Source organism: Lampris incognitus, chromosome 5, assembly GCF_029633865.1.
Source record: "Lampris incognitus isolate fLamInc1 chromosome 5, fLamInc1.hap2, whole genome shotgun sequence".
Taxonomy (NCBI): domain Eukaryota; kingdom Metazoa; phylum Chordata; class Actinopteri; order Lampriformes; family Lampridae; genus Lampris; species Lampris incognitus.
The window spans coordinates 23,948,424-23,974,337 of record NC_079215.1 but is presented as its reverse complement, the minus strand read 5'-3'; the positions used below and the strand labels follow the sequence as shown (position 1 = coordinate 23,974,337).

Genomic DNA, 25,914 nt, shown 5'->3' with positions numbered 1-25,914 from the left:
TCCTCATCAACTTCAGTGTCTGTGGTGTCTTTCATAAGCCCCATGTTGCTAAGTCACAATACTTAAGTTTGTATGATGTTGGACTTTTATACTGTGAAACTGTGTTGTTCACCTCACAAGTATTTTATTTGTCAATGCCAACATTCTAAACAGTATAAACATTGGTCAGAGAAACAGGCATGCATGAATGAAAACCATTTCAATGTTAAACAAAAAATAAGAAAAAAAAATGATTTCCAGTAGTTCCCCATACATTATTTACACATATTTACACAGCTTAACCACATACAGTATTCACAAAGAAAGCACAGGTTTATACACTTTTGGATCTTAATTTCCGCAAAACTTAATTTTATTAAATCGGGTTTTCTTGACAGCAGTATGTAATGTGTGAATGATGGCATCTCAAGTGTGTGCCAAGACTTGATTGTTCTTGAGTTGTCCCCCCCCCCCTTTTTTCTCTTGTGAAGGTAAATACTAAATAGTGATGTTTACATGTAGGTTAAAACATTAAAGCAAGAAGGTACCCAATTCTTCAATTTGCCATTTTTCATCAGCCGCTCAGGTATAAAAGACTGAAATATTAATACATCGCTGTAGTCCATATATGTAATATATGTATATATATTATATATATATTACATATATATATAATATATGTAACGATACTGTTTTGGAAGACCATGTCTAACAACTTTGAGAAGGAATCACTGAATGCCAACGGCATTCTGTGGAACATGTGGGGGCCCCCTTTTCTCCCCAGTTGTACCCGTCCAATTACCCACACTCTTCCAAGCCGTCCCAGTCGCTGCTTCACCCCCTCTGCCAATCCAGGGAGGGCTGCAGACTACCACGTCTCCTTCGATACATGTGGAGTCACCAGTCGCTTCTTTTCACCTGACAAGAGGAGTTTTGCGAAGGAGATGTAGCACATGGGAGGATCACGCTATTCCCCCAGTTCCCCCTCCCTCCTGAACAGACGCCCCGACTGACCAGAGGAAGCGCTAGAGCAGCAACCAGGACATATACCCACATCTGGCTTCCCACCCGCAGACACGGCCAATTGTGTCTGTAGGGACACCCCACCAAGCCAGAGGTAACACGTGGATTTGAACTGGCAATCCCCGTGTTGACAGGCAACGGAATAGACCGCTATGCTATCCAGGTACCCTGGGTGTTTGCACTTTTGAGCAGTTCCACAACTCTTCACTGTAATGGTTGGATGGAGATATATTTTCAAGCTGCATCCCACACTTTTGCAATTCTGTGCATTTGTTGGTTAAAGTGGAATTGTTTATTCCTGAAAATTTTACTCCCATCTTAAAATCCTTTGCCTGATATAGTAAATTTGTAAATTCGGCACAAATTACTTACATAATTTCTGCCTTGCTAATTTGCAAATGCAAATTTATTTAAAACTTGCAATCAAATGTATAAGCTGGGGCAAGGTTTGTAATGTGACACATGCTTAAGGACAGAATGATAAGAAATGAATACCCTACGAGTTACTGTGCTTTAAATCACCTCGGAATAAACTGGCTGATTAGTTTGGCATCCTTCTCTCATGTGGTGGTAGGGCAGGAATTCTGTCTTTCATAGTCCAATCCAATAGGAGTAGGAGTCAGGAAGGCAGGTTCTGAATGGAATATATTTCCGATTTCATTGGTTCAATTGTGCTGATACTAGAGATCACATTCATTATTTCATTATGTGTGTGTGTGTGTGTGCGCATTTTCACAAAAGTGAACATTTGTATGATTTTGTGTTTATTTTAACTTTGTTCTGATATTCCTAAATCTCTCATTAGCTCAGTCTCTGCTCCTTTCTTACTTGTCCCGTGTAGAGAGTGTGTGTGCGCGCGCGCGCGTGTGTGTGTGTGTGTGTGCGTGCACGTGTGCGTGTACACATTCTTTCGGAGGGCAGCAGGATTGTTATGTAGTTAGCAGGAGGAGGCACTGATTTTTTCGGAGACCTCCAGGTCAGACTTGGCTACCAGGAAACGAAGCCGACCTCCTCCTAGCCGGATCAGGTCCACTGCACTGCACAGAGCGATGGATTTCGGAGGGCGGGAGAGAGGACAGAGGGTGAAGGGGGAGGCCAGAGATGGTGAGAAAAAGAGTCCAGTTACATGAAGCTCAGCAGAGACAGAGTATGGATGGAGGAGTGTCACTGTCTGGGCTGGGACCGATCAATTAAGCTGATTGATTGTCTTAAGAGGTTGAGAGCCATAAATGAGGTTAACACTGTGGACAGATCGCTGACACCAACATCAATATCATTAACACCAAGCAATGCCACATGCCCCCCCCCCCCCTTCATTGTCATCATCATCGTCATAGTCACAGCCATTGCCAACACTTTGCCAAATACAACTTCCTCTTTCCTTACCTCTGGTAGTCTGCTCCTATCAGACTGGTGCCATTGACAGCCAGTATGCGGTCACCTATCCTGAGTCTGCCGTTGGATGCAGCTGGGCCGTCAGGGATAAGAGTCCGGATGTAGATCCCCGGGGCATTCAAAGGAGTGTGCTGCAGCAGGGAGAAAGGGTAAGTGGGTGTTAAGTCCAATCCATTTCCTTTTTCAAACATGTCTGAACATTTTTCATGATTACATTTTGTTGCATCTAAACTGACAAAACTATCCGCTTCATGAAAGCAACACCAAATGAGACTGTTTGGATAGACATTAGAGATGGTGTTTAGCCAAACTAATTCTATATTTTTCAAAATAGTTGCCAAGGAGACTGCAATAGATGTTTGTTCATTTAAAAGTGAATAATAATATGCCATGGTGATTGGCTGTTTTTTTTTCTTCTGTAGCACCTGAGGAAGGCAGAGCTGGTGCCCAAGAAACTCTGATAGGTGTGTGTGTGTGTGTGTGTGTGTGTGTGTGTGTGTGTGTGTGTGTGTGTGTGTGTGTGTGTGTGTACTTACCAGACCATCAATGAGTCCCATTCCCAGTCCATACGGTCCCTTGTCCAGTTCCACTACAAACACCATACATAAGTCATCAGGTAGGGGAGGGGCGCCAGGGGAGGATACAGGGAAAGGAAAGTCACACCCACTAACACACCCTGCAGGGAAACAGACACCCACCCACCCACCCACCCACGCGTAAACACACACACACACATGCACGCACGCACGCACGCACGCACGCACACACACACACACACACACACACACACACACACAGGGTCTGGCTAAAGGGTCGTATGAACACCCAGGTGATACAGTATCTTTCGGGTGGAAATCCCACTCAGACACTACATTGTACACAACCCACTATTTCACACACAGAACCAAAGACAAACAGAAAGGCGGCATGCACTCCACATGAAAGCCTGCAGATGTCACACTCACTATGTATCGATGACACAAAGACCCTTTTTTTAAGGTTCTATGGGTAATTCTCTATTAATTCCTGCATGGCTATTCTACCTGAACCATGACCTCTATCGTTGGGTGAAATGAATAACAACAAATCAAAGCAAGAAAAGACAAACAAGAGGCAATGGATACACACCGAGTCAGCCAACATCAGCCATTTTTTAATAACCTCAGAAGACATGTTTCATTGCGAACACTAGTTGGGTGACAACTGCGACTGCAAGTCTTTTGGTGGTGTGGGGGCATCAAATGACAACAAAACCAACTCAGCCTGCCTGACTCCTGTGTGTTTGAATGCAAAAATCTGTTTGAGCGCAGGGGGCTGCAAGTTGTTTATTTTATTTGTTTAATAATCCCGTCTCAATCAGTCCAATTCCAATTCAGTAACCCCTCGCTGATATTTCCTTGTTGTATGATACTTCAGGAAGACAACAAATATTACATGTACCACCTTTTTTTGTTTGTTTTGGATCCCCCCCCCCCTTTTCTCCTCAGTTGTACCCGTGTCAATTACCCCACTCTTCCAAGCCGTCCCAGTCACATGCCTCCTCCAATACATGTGGAGTCACCACCTGCTTCTTTTCACCTGACAGTGAGGAGTTTCACCAGGGGGACATAGCATGTGGGAGGATCAGGCTATTCCCCCCAGTTCCCCCTCCCCCCGAACAGGCGCCCCGACCAACCAGAGGAGGCACTAGTGCAGCGACCAGGACACATACCCACATCCGGCTTCCCACCTGCAGACACGGTCAATTGTATCTGTAGGGACGCCCGACTAAGCTGGAGGCAACACGAGGATTCAAACTGGCAATCCCCGTGCATGTAGCACCTTTAAGGCTCAATCTTGCACCAGAATTTCAACTACAGGACAGCTGTAAATTAACTGGAGCTAAAGCTGCAGAATAGATTTTGTGATTCAAAGAGGTGCGGTGAAACAAATATGGCAATGCAAAATTAAGCAATCTCTTACTTTTTCACGATTGTTAAAATTGCCAAGCTGAGAATAAGCTTTTCAACAATGTCCAGCCGTCTTAAACCTTTACTCCTTCAAATAAATTCCAGTCCTTTGAGGTTTTGATTAGTGATGGATGGATGGATGTTCTGCTGTACATGATTAATTGACAAACGGGCCATTCTGTAAATGGAGCAAGATGCAACAGCAGCAGCTCTATTCAATACCACATTTACAGTATGGATATTAGCAGACTGAGCAATACACAGAAGTTTGGCTATGCATTGCTATGTTTCGTCATGTTTAATGTGTTGAACAATAAGTTCCTTCATCATATGATGTTGTTCACTTGCAATATCCATTTTACATGTCAATTAAGCTGTAACTACATAAATGTGTATGTTTCCTTATATGTCTGTAGTACTAATTTACATTATAATTTATGACAATTACACTTACCCTCCAGTCCATTGGTGATGAGTCCATTGGTCTTTTTGCATTCTGGTACAGTCCTGCTACTGCAGCCATTGGCATGGCCATTGTAACCTTTAATTGACGCTGCCCCCCCTCCTTCAGGATACAGAGGAGTAGTGGGAGGAGTCAGAAGGCAGGAAGGATCGGCGTTTGCTGGTCGAGGATGGTGGGAGGTTCCGTTCCGTTTGAGACTGCTGTGTGATTGGCCAGAAGGCCTGTCCCTCACTCTTTCCTCCCCCATCTCCAGCCCCACATCGTCTCCAGGCGCTCCGGAACGGGAACTGCTGTTGTTTGGAGGCAACAACTCTCTCTGTGGTGGGATGGGACAGCGTAACATCCAACATCACTTGTCAATCCAGTGTTATTCAAACAACAACTGATAGCACAATGGATAGAAAAAAAATGAAATATATCCTTATGATTTTTTTGTGTCTGCTAGAGTATTATTTTTTTTATTGTGCACAGTTGTAAAAAAGGGCCTTGTGCCTAGGTTCAAAGCAGTTTCACTCAATATACCATCGGACTTGGACTTAGTATGCATAGATCGTACAGTACAACACTGGAATATTTGTGTTTGTATGGATGTACATGGTGCATGTGCATGTGCGTGCGTGTGTGTGTGTGTGTGTGAGGGTGCAGTAACACTAGGGATTATGATCTACTCAGCCGTTCCTAGTAATTAGACAGCCTAAAGACTAATCAGATTAACCGTGATTTAACCATGTCTAGGTTTGTGTGTGTGTGTGTTGTGTGTGTGCGCGCGTGCTGACTAGAGTAGTGTGTTTTGTATGTGTGTGTGTGCTTCATCTGCAGGATTATGAAGAACTGCTCAAGAACCACAGCTGCTGAGGCACATGGCCTGGATTATGGGCTAGGTATGTGTATACATGTCCATGTGTTTACGTGTCTTTATGTGTGCCTGCACATCTCTTTCCTCTTCTCTCTACGTGGCTGACCTGATTGTCCTGCCAGTCAGCCGTGTTGGTTCCATTCGAGTGCGTGTGCACGCTGGGGGCAGTGATGTGTGTTTGTGTCTTTGTGCGTAGCCCCCACAGGTAGTGGCGTATGTAGAGCAGCTGTCGGTAGATGCTATCCTCCACACAGGTGCTGTCCAGGTCCACTTTGAAGCCAGCACTGGGCAGCACAATGGGAGGATGGTTCTCAAAGCTCTCTAGGAGGTCCACTTCACACACACACACACACACACACACACACACACACACACACACACACACACACACACACACACACACACACACACACACACATACACAAATGGAGTTTAAAGCATGGGCATGTGTAAACACACATACATATATACAATTACATACAGAAACAACAGATTATGCACAAGGATTTTATCTTCTCTAGTATACGACACTGATTAGCCAAAACATTAAAACCATCTGCCTAATATTGTGTAGGTCCCCTTCATGCCGCTGTGACCCATCGAGGCATGGACTCCACAAGACCTGTGAGGTTGTCCTCTGGTATCTGGCACCAAAACGTTAGCAGCAGATCCTTTAAGTCCTGTAAATTGCAAGGTTGGGCCTCCATGGATTGGACTTCTTTTTCCAGCACATCTCACAGATGCTTGATCGGACTGAGATCTGGGGAATTTGGAGGCTAGGGCAACACCTTGTACTCTTTGTCATGTTCCTCAAACTACTCCTAAACAATTTTTGCAGTGTACATTATTCTGCTGAAAGAGGCCACTGCCATCAGGGAATACCATTGCCATGAAGGGCTGTACTTGGTCTGCAGCAATGTTTAGGTAGGTGGTACGTGTCAAAGTAACATCCACATGAAAGCCAGGACCCAGGGTTTCCCAGCAGAACATTGCCCAGAGCATCACACTGCCTCCACCGGCTTGTCTTCTTCCCATAGGGCATCCTGGTGCCATCTCTTCCCCAGGTAAATGATGCACACACCCCTGGCCGGCCACAAGATGTAAAAGAAAACATGACTCATCAGACCAGGCCACCTTCTTCCACTGCTCCATGGTCCAGTTCCGACTTTCACATGCCCATTGTAGGCGCTTTCAGCGGTGGGCAGGGGTCATCGTGGGCACTCTGACTGGTCTGTGGCTATGCAGCCCCATATGCAGCAAGCTGTGATGCACTGTGTGTCCTGACACCTGCCTATCATAGCCAGCATTAACCTTTTCAGCATTTGAACTACAGTAGCTCTTCTGTGGGCTCAGACCAGACAGGCTAGCCTTTGCTCCCCATGCACATCAATGAGCCTTGGGCGCCCATGATGCTGTCGCCAGTTCACCGGTTGTCATTCCTTGGACCACTTTTGGTAGGTACTGACCACCGCAAAGCAGGAACACCCCACAAGACCTGCAATTTTGGAGATGCTCTGATCCAGTCATCTAAGCCATCACAATTTGGTCCTTGTCAAAGTCGCTCAGGTCCTTATGCTTGCCCATTTTTCCTGCTTCCAACACATCAACGTCAAGAACTGACTGTTCACATGCTGCCTAATATATCCCACCCCTTGACAGGTGCCATTGTAACCAGATAATCGATGTTATACACTTACCTGTCAGTGGTTTTAATGTTTGGGCTGATGGGTATATAATTTGGGTATGGACGGGCAATTGCTTTTGAATTCTGAGCACCTGTAGTTAACACTAGGCTTTAGTGTTGTGTACCATTTAAAACTATTTGAAGTTAAAAGTAGAGATATTCTAAAGAGTGACACTGATTCTTGTCATTATACACTGTACTCAGATTATTAACACAAGGACAAGCAAGCACCCACACAGACACATATACAAATATATCCACATCAGCATGCAGCCTAACCTCATCCTCTATCATTTAGCTCGTTTTGGTCCATTTTGATTGTTATTAATGATCAGCAACTGTCTAACAGTTTTCCGTCCAGATTTGAAAACAACATTGTTTCATTCTCCCAAACAGAAAAAGTAGTTTCATATAGAAATTTTTTCTTAAAGATGATTTTTCCTCCTTTTTCTCCCCAGTTGTACTTGGCCAATTACCCCACTCTTCTGAGCCGTCCTAGTCGCTGCTCCACCCCCTCCGCATGCCTCCTCCAATACATGTGGAGTCGCCAGCCGCTTCTTTTCACCTGACAGTGAGGAGTTTCACCAGGGGGACGTAGCGCGTGGGAGGATCACGCTATTCCCCCCAGTTCCCCCTCCCCCCTGAACAGGCGCCCCGACCAACCACAGGAGGTGCTAGTGCAGTGACCAGGACACATACCCACATCTGGCTTCCCACCCACAGAAACGGCCAATTGTGTCTGTAGGGACGCGCGACCAAGCCGGAGGTAACACAGGGATTCGAACCGGCGATCACCATGTCGGTAGGCAACAGAATAGACCGCTATGCTATCCGGACACCCGATAGAGAAAATTAAAGTGAATGTCCATTGTTTGGATCTTTGTAAGTTAAAATTCAATATTTCAATTGATTTCAATCTTAGCTTACCAGAGAATGAACGCATTACAGAATCATCCAAAGATGGGCTACACTCAGTCTTAAAAAATAGCTACTAAAAAAAAGTCATAGATGTATCTGCAAGAATTAAAATTCCTGTGTTAATTTCACTGGCTATAGAGAAACAAGCACAAATACATTGACACCCCTATGCAAACACTGACGCACGTATATACACACATGTGGAGACACTTACCTGTCCTGTATATATAGGCCTCGTCCTCACTGCTGGGTTGCCAAGTCGGGACCGGTCCTAACTCTGCTGTGAGCTGGTACTGAGTTAGAAGTCTGTGAAGCTGGACTGGCTTCAAACTGGAGTGCTCACTAGACAACACCCTCCAACTCAACTATGGGACCCAGGGAACAGCGGTGAGAGAAAAAAGCGTAATTTTTGTTAACTCCTTGAATTGAAGTGTTTTGTAAGTCTCACGTAAGCTTGAGTAAGTGTGTGTGCTTGCGTCCATGCATGTATGTTTGATACCTGGATGAGTTGTTGTGGGGGTGTAGCCAGTATGGACACTGCACTGTTAAATTTGATGAAGAACTTGTCGGCTAGGTGTCCCAGGCCTGATCTATTGGCCCACTCCATCACCATCCTTACACATGCTTGGATCTGGACCACCTTGGAGCGCTGAAACCAACCCCGTGATGGACCTACCCCACCCACACACACATACACACACACACACACACACACACACACACACAAAACCAGAAATGATATATGGGATGGCGGTGTGAGCAATTCATTAGGGTGAACTTGAAGTCTTACTGCAGATTTAAATATTTAATCAGAGACACTGCAGTAGAATTGTGGTCTGTGTGTGTGTGTGTGTGTGTAACATGGTATTTTGGGCCGAGGACTGAGCTTTCGAAGTGTTTCACATTCTGTTTGTAGTGTTAATTGGCACACAGGAAGAATGCAAATCCCTGATGAGTCACTGAAATACAAACGCTCTCGCTGTACATGTGTAGTGTAATCACAATTAATCTCAGGTGCGTAATACAGTGCCCCTCCTCTCTCTTGGGTTGTCTTTTCCTCACTGACCCTATTTATAGCTGCGCTCACAAGAGGACAGTATCGCTGTCTAACGCTGGGTGTCCCTCTGTGAAGGCTGGTCCATGAGAGGCTTGATGAGCGGCTTGCCGTGGGCCTGACCATGCCTGGACTGGACGGGACCAACACAAACGGCGTCATCACAATACGGGCCAACCAAGACACAACTGACAGAATTTTTTTGTGAACTTTTGATTGCTGGCAAGCCTCTTAGTAGCGGGCCCATTTTTTCTCCCCAACTGTATCCGGCCAATTAGCCTGCTCCTCTGAGCCATCCCAGTCACCGCTCCACCCCCTCTGCTGATCCGGGGAGGGCTGCAGACTACCACATGCCTCCTCCGATACATGTGGAGTTGCCAGCAGCTTCTTTTCACCCGACAGTGAGGAGTTTCAGCAGGGGGATGTAGCGTGTGGGAGGATCACGCTATTCCCCACAGTTCCCCATCCCCCCTGAACAGGCGCCCCGACCGACCAGAGGAGGCGCTAGTGCAGCGACCAGGACAGATACCCACATCTGGCTTCCCAAATGCAGACACGGCCAATTATGTCTGTAGGGACGCCCGACCAAGCTGGGGATTCGAATCGGCGATCCCCATGTTGGTAGGCAAGGAATAGACCGCCACACCACCCGGACACCTGGCGGGCCCATTTTTAATATACATGTCCACTTATCCATTTTCCAAACCGCTTCTCCTGCTCTCAGGGATGCTGCAGCCTATCCCAGCAGTCATTGGGTGGCAGGCGGGGAGACATCCTGGACAGGCCGCCAGACTGTCACACAGGGCCAACATGCACACACACACACACACACACACACACACACACACACACACACACACACACACACACACACACACACACACACACACACACACACACACACACACACACACACACACATTCATACCTAGGGAAAGTTTAGTATGGACGATTCACCTGACCTACATGTCTTTGGACTGTGGGAGGAAACCGGAGCCCCAGGAGGAAACCCACGCAGACACGGGGAGAACATGCAAACTCTACACAGGAAGACCCGGGGCTTGAACCCAGGACCTTCTTACTGTGAGGCAACCGCGATAACCACTGCACCACCGTGACATGTCCACTTATCCCTTGCAGAAATAAAGTATAGATTTTACATATAAGCAGCAGTGTTGTGGTTTCTCTTGCAAATTATTCTGTTCATCAAAGTCTGAACCTGGCATAAATCTATTTGGTCCGACAGACTCTTGGTGGTGTTGTCTGGCTATAATAGCCTCTCTTAGGGTACGTTACGTGTGCGGGCGTGTGTGTGTGTGTGTGTGTGTGTGTGTGCGTGTGTGTGAAAGAGAGAGGAAGAGGAAAACACAGTTTCTGGAAGTGAGGTTATGTGTGTTTGCCTGTGTACAGCAACAAGGACATTCATTTTTAATTAAGTTGCTATTGAAGTCAATGAAACAATGGCAACTCCCACCAGTCGGCTGCTCCTTCCAGAATACAAATAGACTACTGCAGAGACATACAGCCGAATGAGTTTGTTTCACTGCAATACACACAAGCATACAAAACGCATCCTCTCGCTCTCTTTATCCATTTCTCTCTTACCGTTAAACCTAAAACACAAGAGAGAATCTTTGCGATGAGCAAAGTGGGTGGTGTGCATAAATGTTGTAGTCCAAATATTATCCATCCATTGGTTTTTCCACCACAGCATTGTGCCCATTGTGCCCATAAGTCCTCCTTTCATTTTGTCAAACAGCCTAAATTAAGACTTCTGCACGGTTGGTCTTGGTCAACACAAAAACAAAAGATGGAAAGCCTCCTTGTAAGAGTTCTTTCACATCACATTGGACCTGGCGTATCAGACAGACACTGTGAACAGTTTTTTTTACTCTATTGTGAAACAAATGTGCTGAGATTAGAGGAACAGTGAGACTCTTACGTGAACACTGTAGATATTCAACCATATGGTTTGGATGAGAACACATAAGCACACGCACACACACACACACTCCCTCCCCTATGTAATAGGCTTATGTCTAGGCATACAGTAATCTATGTGTGGGGCATAGACAAACAGACGAGACATCTCTTAACCCCAAAAAAAAGGTGTCATAATGCTTCATTGAGGCTGGTTTACACACACACACAGAATGACATGAACACACACACACACACACACACACACACACACACACACACACACACACACACACACACACACACACACACACACACACACACACACATTCGCTGACATCACAACAAACTTAATCATCAGCCCAAACAAGTGTCATATTTCATAATATTTTTGCAGATCACATCACAACCCGTAGTTAGGATTACGTGCACACCAAACACATAGACAAGGTACCGTAGCTGCACCATATCAGATCTGCTGTACTTCAACGCACTCTCATCCAGTCTCTTTCTGCCCTAGTTGCCATGGCGTCAGGTTGATAGTACCCGAGCCAGTGCGGTGTTTTAAGAAAATTTAGGTGTGTCTGTGCGCGCAACCACACTTGCACGTGTGTGCATCTGTGAGTGTGTGGCAGAGAAGCCAATGCAAACGTCAGCGATACCTGCTACATACTCCCTGTTACCATGGACACCATCGGTGAAGAAATATCAATGAGCAACAAAGTGGAACGAGGGACAGAGCTAAATGGAGGTGGGGCGGATGGGGGCGGATAAAGGGATAACCTCCACATGAATATAAAAGGTATTTTTCATTCCCCTTTTTGTCATATACTTGCTCTCTCCTGCCTCTACAGCTAATGAAGACATATGGCGGGGACATGGGTTAGTTTGAGTGTGTGTGTGTGTGTGTGTGTGTGTGTGTGTGTGTGTGTGTGTGTGTGTGTGTGTGTGTGTGTGTGTGTGTGGTGGTATGAGAGAGAGCGTGAGAGAAAGAGAGAGAGAAAGACAGAGTTAGATATGGCTGAACAGCAAGGAGAGGGTAGTAGAGAAAATACAGAGATGTAGCTGGCGGGGAAGATTGGCTATATTCTGTATTTAGACTAGATAATGAGCGAGGAGCAGGGTCATCCTCCAACCTGCCCAGCCTCAGTCTACTACCCATAAACCCCTCATCCTTTTGCCCTTTTCCTTCTCTGTCCCCTTTGCCTCTCTGTCTTCTCTCTCTGTTTTCCCCACTGCTTCAAGCCCCCACTCCCAGATGACCAGATGGAAGGGAAGTTGAGAAGGGTGGGTATATGTGGGATTGGGGCGGGGTGCAGATGAGGAAGGGATGTTAAGGCGACAAGGACATATCTGGGTTACTCGCCGTCAAAATGCTGACAAGGACAAAAGAACATGCGCTCTCTCTCTCTCTTTTGCGCTCTCTGTCTCTGCAAGTCAAGAGTGTGTCTGTGTTGTCCTACCTTTATCCATTAGCTGGTTAAACAGTGAGACATTGCAGAAGAAGAAGAGATAGGCAAACATCTGAGCCTGAATCTCCGGGTGAACCTGATAGCCCTGTAACAGCTCCTGAGCAATCTGAAACACCTGGACACACACACACAATACACACATACAGATATACACACATACATAAGTACAGGAAAGACAAAAGCAATATTGGTCTCCATTTGTTTTATAGTGTGTGTTAATTTGAGTTTGTGTGTGTGTGTGTGTGTGTGTGTGTGTGTGTGTGTGTGTGTGTGTGTGTGCGTGCCTTTGTGTTTGTGTGAATGTGTAAACCTATGAGATTAAGTGTACCTGCAAGACCCTGCGTACAGGTTCAGGAAACCCTATGCCTCCTTTCCAGCAAGGCTCGGAGTTTTCCACTGGGAATGGATTGCAGTCTAACAAACCTGGTAGCACTACATACAGAGACTTCATATGCGTGCACACGTGTGCACACACACACGCACGCACGCACGCACGCACGCACGCACACACACACACACACACACACACACACACACAAAGAAATGGTGATAAAATCAATGAGCTCAATTTTCTAAAAAATGTACTCGTTTATTTTCTCTCTAGCTTCTCTCTGAGTCTGAACAAACTCTACAAAATACTCAAACAAAATGCTCTAGGAAAGCCATTCAGTGGCCAGCATAACAAAACTATAGATGTGCAGGTATCTTTGTATATGCTTGGATGTGTTTGTGTGTACAGAAACCTAAGTATTTGCCTTTCTTGGTCATTTCTGAAAATGCAATCATATTTTCAGTCTTGTTCTTTAAAGCTGCAACAAGGAACTTCAAATTTTTGGTGACTTTGCACAAAACTGTGTGGACAGTAGTGTTTCATGGAAGAATGGCTTCAATTTTGCAAAGATCGTATGGTCACTTTGTAACCTTGGTTCTCTGAGTGATGAGACTATCTCTCCACAATGTTACATATTCCATATGTACAGGGAATGATCCCCCTGCTGTCAGGGTACATGGATATTTCTTTAAGACACACTAGCTTGCCTGAATATGCTCTACAGTTTAAATATAAAGCACCTGTGCTGGCGTCGAATCAATGATAGTTTGATCGAAACATGTCTCCTAGCACCCTAAAGCTGGAGAGATCGTCTCTTCACTCATAGAACCACGGTTACCCAGTAACCATAAATTCACTATCGTATCGAGACTATCTCTCCACTCTGTTACATATTCCATATGTACGGGTTAACTTGTTAAGTCACCATGTGAGGAGACGGTGCAGCCCAAAAGCCCAATCCACAAATATGTAACAAACGAACTATTTAAAAAATGTACACTATTTAAATACCAACCAGGTCAAGGCCCTGCAAGATGAAAAAGCCAAGCCCGAGAGGCAGAAGGGCTGCTTAGGTAGTCTGCAAGATGCAAGACTGACCCAAGGAACAAAGAGAAAGGCCCTGTAAGATGCAAAAGCCAAACCTTTGAACAGAGTGGCCACTCAGATAAGCCCATAAGTCGCTAACCTGACAAAGGGAGATAAATAATGGTGGAAAGTATGGCCTACTCATCTACTGGTGAGTCACACCCAGCATCTGCTCTCTGAAGGAGGGACTAGCTGCTACATTAGGATGGTAGAATCTTGAAAATATAGACTGAGATGACCATGTGGCTCCTGCTGCACATATGTAACGAGACAGGCTCCCCGCCACAAGGCCCATGAGGTAGCCACACCATGAGTTGAGTGTGCCCACACCCCGGACAGGGCAGGCACACCTGAGAACACATACACCTGCTGAATTGTGTCAAAACCCAGTGGGGCAGCCTAGGCTTTGACAAGGGTCTGCCCAAATGACTAGAGTCGAAGCAGATGAAGAGCTGATCAGTCTTCCTGATGGCTTGTGTGCGCCGGATGTACTCTGCCAAGGCCCTGATAGAGCACAGCATGGACTGGATCTGTTCGACCTCCTGGTCTCCTCTAGAAGAGGAGAGTGATCGCGTCTCCTCGACTGACTGGGAGAGTTGGAACTCAGATAGAACCTTAGGCAGGAATGCCAGGTTGGGAAGGAGGACTACCTTCGACCCATGTGGCAAGAACCTGCAGCAGTCACTGTGAACCAACAGTGCTCAGAGGTTATGGCTAAAAGAAACACAGTTTTAAGAGAAAACCACTTCAAATTAGCAACCCCGAGGGTCTCAAAGGGGGGATGCTGAAGTGCACCAAGGACTATAGCCAAGTCCCATGGAGGGACTGAAGGTTTGGTCCTGCACAGTGCAAGCATCTGGCACCTCTAACGAACCAAAAAAATTAAGGAGAAGCCATCTGCCACTGCTGTCGACAATCCATTATCTGCATACCGACTAAGGTCTGTCATTGGTCTGCTTAATGTCAATAGTCTCAAACAGCCCATGTCAATTTCTTTTGTAATACATGTGTGGATAAGTTAATCGTTGTAAATCACATTTCGGTGGTCTTACACATACGAAATAGGTAGCAATTGTAGAGAAAATGGCTTGTAACAGGTGTCTGAAATTCAGATTTGACCAGAAATGTAAAGCGCTTTGAGTGGCTATTGCAGCTAGAAAAGCGTTATATAAAATGCAACTTGACTGATTGATTGATTGATCTGCATTCAGTGCGTCATCACTGACACAAACTGTTTTGACAGCAGACTTCACTGTCTCCAGCTGCGACTGCAAGAACAGCAGAAGGTCCTGGGCTGTGGCTGAGTAGAGATCCGCCTGGTGAGCCCGACACCAAGTGGTAAATATCCCCTAATGGTATGAGTAGGCAGCCCTAGTGGATCCTGCCCAGGCTTCTTGCATCTGGCAGGGGTACTGGTGTTTTCTGAGGTTCGGCGAAAAATTTCTCACTCATTTTGTAAACAAGGTGGAGAATATTAGTTCTGTTAGAGCCAATTTGTTGGTTTAGTACCATATTTCATATTTCATTTATTTTGCTTGCATTTCTCTACTGTTATGCAATATGTATCATTCTATGCATTATGCCTCTGTATGAAACTGGGTTCTTGATGGCAGTTCCCTTTATTGCCCAGTAGGTGGCTCTACCTGTCAGAGCGGAAATGCATTACCTGTCTATATAATGTGTATGGTCCTGATGACATACAGGTGTGTCAAGTTTTTGACCGTCAAGTCATGTCGTTTGTTGTGCACTTGTCAAGGTAGTACCGTTTGCTTTAGATCTTTCATGCAATTGTGCATCGGATATTTTTGTGGTGTAAATAAATAAACTTGTGGAGTATTATTGCAACGGACCTTGTGGAAATTCAATCATTGATCTGACAAGTAGCCTACTTCAACACAGACGCGTCAATTAGTAAGTTCTAGCTGGTTTCAGCCTCCTCATGGCTTGTAGGTTTATTGTCCCAAGTAATTCAAGCCATTACAAGGTCCCAAATTTAGCCAGGCTCTTTTCGTTCCATTCCCCATGTTAATTCTGCCTCTTTCACCCAATTTCAACCAATTACAATTTCAGTGTTGGAGACTACAATCTCCAATATGAGCTCCTCCTCCTGCATCCTAGACATCATTCCCACTAAGATACTCAAGGAGGTATATTCGAGTGTCAGCCCCGTTATTCTTCAAATTCTTAATAATTCTCTGGCCTCCGGTTCTTTTCCGAACAGTTTTAAGCATGCCATCATTCACCCATTGCTGAAGAAACCTAATTTAGACCCCCTGTCCCTAAGTAACTACAGGCCAATCTCCAAATTGTCTTTTTTATCTAAGGTTCTGGAGAGAGTAATTTCTTCTCAGTTGATTTCTTTTATGAACACAAATACTGTTTTTAATAGTTTCCAGTCTGGTTTTAGAGCACTTCATAGTACTAAGACAGCTCTAGTTAAGGTCACTAATGATCTACTGCTGAATGCAGACAGAAGTGGCTGCTCAATTTTAGCTCTTTTGGACTTAAGTGCTGCCTTTGACACGGTTGATCACAACATCCCCCCTACATCGCTTAGAGACTTGGGTTGGGATCAAGGGCTCGGCTCTTAACTTATTACACTCTTACCTCAGCAACAAAACTTTTTCTGTTGTTCTGGGTAACTCCACCTCCTCAGTGGCTCAGTTGAGTTGTGGTGTCCCTCAAGGCTCAGTTCTTGGCCCCCTTCCCTTCTCCATATACATGCTGCCCCTTGGCCAGGTCATTCAAAATCACCATGTGCTCTACAATTTCTATGCTGACGACACTCAGTTATACATGCCACTGAAACCCACTGATCCTAGCGCCCTATTAAATCTCATAGCTTGCCTCACCGACATCAAATCCTGGATGTCCAAAAAATCTTTTAAATTTAATGATGATAAGTCTGAGGTCATTCTGTTCGGTCCCAAAAATTCCATCAGTCCGTTTGCTACTAATTTTGGTGGTCTGTCAAGTAATCTTAAACAGGCTGCTAGGAATCTTGGGGTAATATTTGATGCTAACCTCAGTTTTGACAATCAAATTAAACATGTTGTTCAGTCATGCTTTTTCCAACTCAAGCTAATCTCCAAAATTAGGTCATTTTTATAAATTGTCGATTTGCAAAAAGTTGTACACGCTTTTATCTTTTCTTGACTTGACTACTGTAATGCACTTTATTCTGGTATCAGCAAGGGCTCACTCCACCATCTGCAGTTGGTACAAAATGTCACTGCTCAGCTCATTACAAGAACAAGGAGGCATGACCATATCACTCCTTTACTTGCCTCCCTACACTGGCTCCCTGTTATATTTCGAATCAATTTTAAAATTTTACTGCTCACTTTTAAGGCTTTAAATGGTATTGCTCCTTTATACATTTGTGATTTATTGACTTGGTATGTCCGCCCTCGACCATTAAGGTCTGCAGATGGAGCCCTGCTAGTTATTCCCAGGTCTCGGTTGGTTACAAAGGGTGATCGGGCTTTTGCTGTTAGAGCCCCCACACTATGGACCTCTCTTCCTGCTGAGCTAAGACAAACTAAGTCTTGAGCTTCTTTTAAATCTCGTCTTAAAACTTTTGTTTTTATGAAAGCTTTTACAAATGTTTGATATTTTGTTTTTATTTTTACTGTTTTTAATTTTACTCTTATTTGATCTTACTCTTATTCCTGCCTTGTCTGGTTTTATCTGGGGGTTTTTTTTGTGAAGCACTTTGTAACATTGTTTTGAAAGGTGCTATATAAATAAAATTATTATTATTATTCCAAATAAGTTCCCAATTGACTCTTCCAAATTCAATATATCATCTATTTTTCGCTTGAGGTGTTGTGTATACTTGACACATCTTCCTAAACAGTTTAGTAGAACATCTTTTAATCTTTAATATCTATCCCATTTATCATAAGATTTAAGTTATGGCCATCATCTGTATCGAGAGAATCAGATCCTTGCATCAATTTCAAAAGACCTGATGGTATAGCTTTAATAACAATTGACATTTCTTTCTTGGTTACTGGAATTCCATACTTCCTTATGAACTCAGTATAAGTGTACAGATTCCCATTTTGATTGAGTAACTTGGCACCAACAAGATAGTTTTTTAACCCAATTATCAAAATATAAGCTTTTATTATTATGTCTAATGTCTTTGTTGTTCCAAATCAAACACCTGTGTGGGGGAAAATTATGTTTATGATGATCAACCAGGATAATAACACTTGTTTGTGGAAATTAGAAAACTTAGCTGGAATTGTTGCTACATCACAATTATAACTGAGAAGAAACTCAATTCTACCCATTTTGTCAAATATAAGATTTGGGATATAAAACCACAATTTGTTTTTGTTTTGGACATAGTTTTTTATCCACTTTGTTTTCAGAATAGTGTTGGAGGTCCCAAAATCAATCATATCCAAACCTTCTTTTATAACTGAGTTGCATTATACTTCTTTCTTTCAAATAATGGTGCTTGTTTCTCCAAACAAAATTGAAAAGTTCCTTATCAGTACCCTTAATTATCGCTTTTGGGACATCCAACACCATTGCTGCATAAATCAATCATGACAAACCTTCACTCTTCGATAATAAGACTCGATCCTTGATTGATAAATCCCTTGACAGCCATATATTAATTTTTTTAACATTATCCAATAACGGATTAAAATTCAGAGCCACCCTTTCTTTCTGAGCTCTGCAAATTTTAATACCTAAGTAACATATAATATCTTTAACTGGAATGCCATTTATTTCCATAAAATCTTGTGCCTCATCCTTCAAAGCAAATATCCTAAAACCAGTTTAGCATTAATAAAGGTTGTCATGCAGGTGAATATTTCCTCTTTAAAAACTTGAAAAAGAATTATATTTCTTTGGCTGTTATTGGTACCACATATATTGCCCAAAATGAAAGTATGGTCCAATATTTCTACAATTAAAATTAACCATCTCCCAAATTTATGAGTGACACATTTCAATATTTGCCCTTTAAATGTTCCTTTTAGAATAACTACTCCAGCAGAATTATTGCTTCCATAAGACATCCAGATATCATTCCCCCATTGGTTCTTCTAAAAACTAAAATTGGATGCTGATGCATGAGTTTCTTGCATAAAGAAAAAAATCTGACTTGAATTTCTTGCAAAACAAAAAAACAGCTTTCCTTTTTAACAGACCTCGTGTACCCCTCACATCAATAGAACAAATTGAAAGTGATATTTTGAACGGAGACAAGATAAGTTATTAACTACTACTACTACTACTAATGCTACTACTACTACTACTATTTTTGGCTGCTCCCGCTAGGGGGGGAGGGGGGGGGCACAGCGGATCATCCGTTTCCATTTCTTCCTGTCCTCTGCATCTTCCTCTGTCACACCAGCCACCTGCATGCTCGCCACATCCATAAACCTCCTCTTTGGTCTTTCTCTTTTCTTCTTCCCTGGCAGCTACATATTCAGCATCCTTCTCCCAATATACCCAGCATCTCTCCTCCACACATGTCCAAGCCATCTCAATCTTGCCTCTCTTGCTTTGTCTCCAAACCGTCCAAACTGAGCTGTCCCTCTAATATAACCGTTCCTAATCCTGTCCTTCCTCGTCACTCCCAATGAAAATCTTAGCATCTTCAACTCTGCCACCTCCAGCTCCACCTCCTGTCTTTTCAGCAGTGCCACTGTCTCCAAACCATATAACATAGCTGGTCTCACAACCATCTTGTAAACCTTCCCTTTAACTCTTGCTGGTACCCTTCTGTTGCAAATCACTCATGACACTCTTCTCCACCCACTCCACCCTGCCTGCACTCTCTTCTTCACCTCTCTTCTGCACTCCCCGTTACTTTGGACAGTTGACCCAAAGTATTTAAACTCATACGCCTTCGTCACCTCTACTCCTTGCATCCTCGCCATTCCATTGTCCTCCCTCTCATTTATGCATAGGTATTCTGTTTGTTCCTACTGACTTTCATTCCTCCTCTCCAGGCTCTCCACAACCTGCACCCTACTCTCGCTACAGATCACAATGTCATCCGCAAACATCATAGTCCACGGAGACTCCTACCTGATCTCGTCCATCAACCTGTCCATCACCAGTTTAAAAGAGAAGCTATTAAATGACGAAAAATCAGTTCCTCACAAACAGCTGAATAGAAAACTGATTTTCAGCCACCTGTTAACTATTCTAAATTAAGCAACAGATTAACTGGGTTAATCAAAAACCTGACCAAGATGCTTTACACCGCCCTTTAAGACTATTTTGTTACTGAAACATCTTACAACTTGAGCTATTTACCGTCATTTATGAACTTTACACCCTCGAAGCACCCTTTTTTTCCCTCCTTCCTTCCTTGCCGCTTCTATCTGGGACCACAGTTTATCCTTTGTCGCTAAATCCTCGGCGAAGTGCAGTTTCTTGGACTTCAGAACTCCAAATTCCTGGCATTTTCCCAAATCTTCTCTTTTGTTGATCTTGATATGAATCGTGTCAGCACTGGAGTCGTCTTTCCCTCTTGCCTCCTGCCGACTCTGTGACTGACATGCACATGGAGATGTAGCGCTTCTCTTGCTTCTGTGGCAACGGCACTGCAGATATCAATGATCTTCTTTTGAACGTCTCCTCCTTCCTCCTGGGGTATTCCGTACAGTCTCAGATTCCATCGTCTTTGATATCTCTCTGCCTCAACCTTGTCTTCGAGCTCCAAGAATCCCCCCCCCCCCCCCGGGATTTGCATTAGCTGTCTTGACTGTTTGGACATCTTTCTTCATGTCCTGAATTTCTGTAAAAAGAAATTCTGAGTGCTCTTTTAAGGCTTCAATAGTGTCGGTATTCTTTGTTATCATCTGTGTACGACCGGCTGTGCTTTCTTTGGTTTTGTCTGTCACCATCCTCACAATGTTATCCTGCAACTCAGACAGACTTGGCTCAGACAGACGAGGCTCGCTTTTCCCTTTTTTGGGGTTCAGGGTGCTGGTAACTTTTTTGGGGTTCGGGGTGCTGGCTGAAACTCCGCCACTGCTTCCATTAAACTATTTCCAGGCGTTTCATTGAAGAGGTGCTTACTTGCTTTCTGCTGCCCCTTTTCTCTTCCTCTTTTCTCAGCCATTGGGTTCTGTCGAGACTGCTGCACCTCAATCACAAAACTCATCAGCAGGAGTGTTTTGATCACTAAACAATAGCTTACAGATGTTGGGTAGCTCAAATGCTAAGCAAAAAGACGGTAAAGGCCAGTTCTTTGTCCAACAGCCGCTCCTATATAGTTGTTACTGTTCTCTGAGAATTTACATCACTGGCATTGATCAGGCAATCACCATAAATTAGTTGTTAGGAGAGAACACCAGCAGATTTTGCTTCAGTCACACGAAGACATGACTGCCGCGGCCGCCATCTTGAACGGTCGCTCTGTACTACCACTCTGCCTCACTTCCTTGTTTAATACCAACCACGTGGGAATACTAGCTTTGTGCTAATGCAACTAGCATTGTGCAGTTTATCTGGTGTGTCAAGTGGTGCTCTGCAAGCCGCACACTTGTTCACTCAACACAGACATCGCTGAGCATGCTAGCTGGTGACCGCAAGCAATATGCTTCAGGGGCACTCTGGCCACTGGTGACAGAGAGATGCTGGCTCCACTGGACTTGAATAGTTTTTTTTTTTAACCCACTGTTAGCCGACTTTGAAATCTGCGCTCAGCATGGGTCCTACCGAGCGCATTAGCTCACGAAACCACAAGCAATACGCTGTAGCCGGGAGACATCCGGGAAAGATAAACTGAAAGCACCGTCACTGGGACTGGGCCATCAGCAGCAGTGCAGAAAGAAAGATAAAGCAAGGGGAATGGCAATCCAGGGAGGCTGCCCGTAGATAGACAGCCAAACTATAAAAGGTAAGTGGATTCAGTGCTGTAACCCACACACACATACACACACTTCTCTTTCAAAATCGTCACACACTGCACCCTGGAGATCAAACAATCAGTGATTCCACGCCAGCACAGGTGCCTTAAAGGGGTGGTAGGATGTGACCGGACAAGTCGGTGTGTCTTAAAGAAATATCCACATACCCTGACAGCAAGGAGATCATTCCCTGACGTATGGAATATGTAACGGAGTGGAGAGATAGTCTCAATAGGATCGAGAACTACATTTACTCTGGTAGCTCATGCATTTGTGACTGAGAATTGGAATGGTGATTTGGAAAAAACAGATGTTTGCAAAATATACAAAAATTAGGTAATGTATCTCCAATTGTGGTTATCTATCCTGTCTATATACCGTAAATTGTTTCATCAGATTTAATTTCATCAAGGAATGCGACCCAGAGACAATTACTTGGCAGCCATATCTAATCTTCTTGCTGATGGTCTCATTTACTAATGTCTGTCATAAAAGGCATAAAAGCAAACCAAACGGTCATAAAGGCAACCAAATTATATTGAGTCTAATAAATAATCAGTGAAAAACTCCATGTAGCAGCTTTAAAAAAAAGCCAAAAAAATATATCAGACTTACATCAGTGATGGTGATATTGTGATAACTGAATACCTTGGTTATGTAGTAGACACACTGCTGGAAAGTGTACATGATCACTTCTTCTAAGATGGTCATTGCCTCCTCGTTGGCTGATATGGTTGCCGATAACAATGACTCCTTTGACCCTTAACACAGATGACAGAGATACAGGCATGCTTAACACATTGAACACATTGTATTGAAGAGACAGTGAGGGAGGGTGGAGGGGGGGCAATGGAGGGAGTGGTCAGCTGTATCAGTATCTGTGTCAAGGTGAGAAATGACTCTACAGTCAAGGTATCTCAACACTCATCATTAAGTCTGTAAGCGTGTGTGTGTGTTTCGTATGTGTGTTTATAGATACCTTGTAGTGTCTCTATGCTGTGTGTGTATGCAGGTGCTCTCTGTTGTATAAAGTAGAGGATTTCTATGGAGTTTGACATCCAGAAGAAGATGGTTTGCAGGTCTGGGACCAGGTCTGAGATATTGAGCAGAGATAGGGAGGCCGGGTCCTGGCTGCATGGACACACGCATACACACACACACAAAACCACACATACACAAAGGAGGGGGGGGAAAAGCATTAAAACTTCAGACATTCAGACATACTGACACACATTTATCTACACACAGACACATGCAAACATACCAGACACAATTTGATATCTCTCTCTCTCTCTCTCTCTCTCTCTCTAACACACATGGAATATGATACTCACTGCTGAGCTTGCTTCTGCGCCAGTTCCTTTGTCTTCTCCTGCAATTCATAGACAAACATGCACACACACACACACACACACACACACACACACACACACACACACACACACACACACACACACACACACACTTCAATTAGGATCTCATCAAACTTTCAGGATTTGCATACAATGGTTGCACTACTCGAAGCTCTCATTAACAGAGTAAATGATACTGCTGTTTTCTTTACACACTTCGATGCACTAAAACTCACACGCGTGCACACACACACACACACACACACACACACACACACACACACACACAAACTTATGTTAATAATTATCATGTAGCTAAGATGATTATTTGTTGCCTAAACCCCTAAATTGTCTCTGTGGTGACAGAGGTTGCTATGGAGACAGACAACTGGCAAGACAACCAATTGTACTTGGGTAATGTATCTTGTGCCAACTACCAACTGGCCTGACCTGGCTTCAATCCTATTAACATACTTCTTCCCTACAAAGTTGGACAGCTCCATTCTATAAAGTAATTCGCTCAGAAATCACAGTAATTTTCTCAGAATATTGTGTGTGTGTGTGTGTGTGTGTGTGTGTGTGTGTGTGTGTGTGTGTGTGTGTATGTGTGTGTGTGTGTGTGTTTAATTTGCAATTTGCGCATTTGCTTGTGAGTGCATGCACATGTGCATGCGTGTGTGTCAGTCTATATAGGACAACACATGCGATACAGAAACTTGTTTAACAATTCAACTGACCTGACATGGATGACCTGCTTTGTCCATATTACATCATCTTAAGTAGAAAACAATGTAACTGACAGATATACTTAAACTGACAGGTATAGCACGGAGACAGCAAGCAGGTCAGTGTACTTTTGTGAGAAAGAAATTATCCAGAACTGACTCACAGTCAAAAATACAATACAGATGTGGATTATTGCTTCGTCACGGTATTGTTCATTTACCAGTAGTCGGGTAACAAAGCGCTTAAAACTAAGACAACGTTACAGAAAAGGAAATGTAGATGCTTCCCTTAAAGTAAACAATCAAATGAACAATTGTGTGATATGGTAAACCAATTGCAAATGATCATGTACTGGGGAGTTGTATGTGGAGAATTCTGCTTGTTTGCCCAGCAAGCATGTGCACACTGTGGAGGTAAAAGCCAAAACGCTTCATGTGCTCCACAAATGTCTCCCCTGGTTTCCCAAAAATATGTACATAAGCACATTGTTCCCTTAAGCAAAAGAGCCTGGCACTGACCCATGCAATGGTTTGGATTCGTCGGACTATCTTGAGCAGCAGCTTTCCAAAGCTTCCAGGCGGGAAGGTTGAGGCAGAATGTTGTATACACAGACACAGCAGGTAGGCCGGTGTCAGCTTGTGGTCATCTCCTACGAGAGATAATGGCTTTAGCTGAAGAGCAGCATCTTGCATACATATGGTGCAAATACCTGCATTCTTTCCTTTGATCTACGAGAAGATACGAAGCACACACACCTCCAGGTTCGATCAGGGAGACAATCCTATTCAACAGCTGGTCCTCATGGGCCTGGTCAAAGTTCAGATGAAGCCTCCTTTTCTGACCCCCTCCTCCTCCTCCTCCTCCTCCTCCCTCCCCTCCTGCCAAACCAAGCGATCCTCCAGCCGTCGTTCCCCCGATGCAGGGTTTCACTAGGTGGGGTTTGAAGCTGCGTCTAATGGCTTGAACACTGGAGACCTGTCCCGCTCTGTCTTTCAGCACTGAGCCACACATCTTGCAGGTCTGTGGTGATCCCTCACTCTCCTCCACCCCTGCATCGTAAAGCTGCCCCAGGGTACGGAGACGTGCCAGGGTCTGGGCCGGCAGTGGCTTGGCTCCCGCCGGGTCTTTATACAAGAAGATGTAATGTGCCCCAAAAGACAGTAAGTCCCCATGTCGCAGAGTGGTGGCGCGCTCGCAGCGAGAGAAGTTCACCAGAACTGTGGCCTGGGGCATTGGCTCCACAGCGACACAAAACCGCTGGCTCTCCATCGACTCCTCCACTTTGCTGTTGTTGATGTGGCGACGGGGGGCTGGAACGCGCCGCAAGTGGCAGTGGAGGGGCAAGATGTCGGGAGAGGACAGGCAGATGTTGGGGCGAGCTGATGGAGTCTCTTGGCCAACTGTATGCTGCTCCCTATTCAACAGATACACCAGGCAGTCCTACAGAAGATACAGAGCATAGCACAATACCTGTCTGAACGTTTAACACCTGTAAAACACCTCTCGGGCAAAGACGTGACTATTCATTTTGAGTGTATGTGTCACAAATCTCATTGCTTCACGTTTTGGTTTCCATCCTTGAATCTCACCTGTCTGTTGTATCCCTGCAGCAGCAGCAGGTGTGGCGACTGATAGAGAGAGTGCCTCACCCCTCCGCCCCCCTGGCTCGCCTCCTCTTTCCTCCGGCTGCTGGATGCACCGTCTCGGTCTCGACCACTCCGGGTCCGCGGTGGGCCTGGCAGGGTGGAGTAATAACGCTTGGGCTCCTCTCCCACTCCCAGCTGATGGAGAGACACACACACACACACACACAC

At 44.5% G+C, this 25,914-nt stretch overlaps 1 protein-coding gene across 1 annotated transcript in view; it reads right to left on the bottom strand.

Moving 5' to 3' along the window:
• Window positions 1-1,939: 1,939 nt before the first annotated feature.
• radil (Ras association and DIL domains) overlaps window positions 1,940-25,914 on the bottom strand; it is a 28,346-nt gene continuing 4,371 nt past the window's right edge. Inside the window, exons 5-19 of the mRNA XM_056280931.1 lie at window positions 25,690-25,881; window positions 24,856-25,540; window positions 24,619-24,749; window positions 23,357-23,394; window positions 23,002-23,153; window positions 22,671-22,783; window positions 13,042-13,158; window positions 12,705-12,828; window positions 8,767-8,939; window positions 8,482-8,632; window positions 5,772-5,998; window positions 4,801-5,125; window positions 2,934-3,073; window positions 2,389-2,528; window positions 1,940-2,039 (exon numbers count right to left, since the gene is read on the bottom strand). Of these exons, the coding sequence (XP_056136906.1) occupies window positions 1,940-2,039; window positions 2,389-2,528; window positions 2,934-3,073; window positions 4,801-5,125; window positions 5,772-5,998; window positions 8,482-8,632; window positions 8,767-8,939; window positions 12,705-12,828; window positions 13,042-13,158; window positions 22,671-22,783; window positions 23,002-23,153; window positions 23,357-23,394; window positions 24,619-24,749; window positions 24,856-25,540; window positions 25,690-25,881 (2,808 nt within the window). The remainder of the gene's footprint in view (window positions 2,040-2,388; window positions 2,529-2,933; window positions 3,074-4,800; window positions 5,126-5,771; window positions 5,999-8,481; window positions 8,633-8,766; window positions 8,940-12,704; window positions 12,829-13,041; window positions 13,159-22,670; window positions 22,784-23,001; window positions 23,154-23,356; window positions 23,395-24,618; window positions 24,750-24,855; window positions 25,541-25,689; window positions 25,882-25,914) is intronic.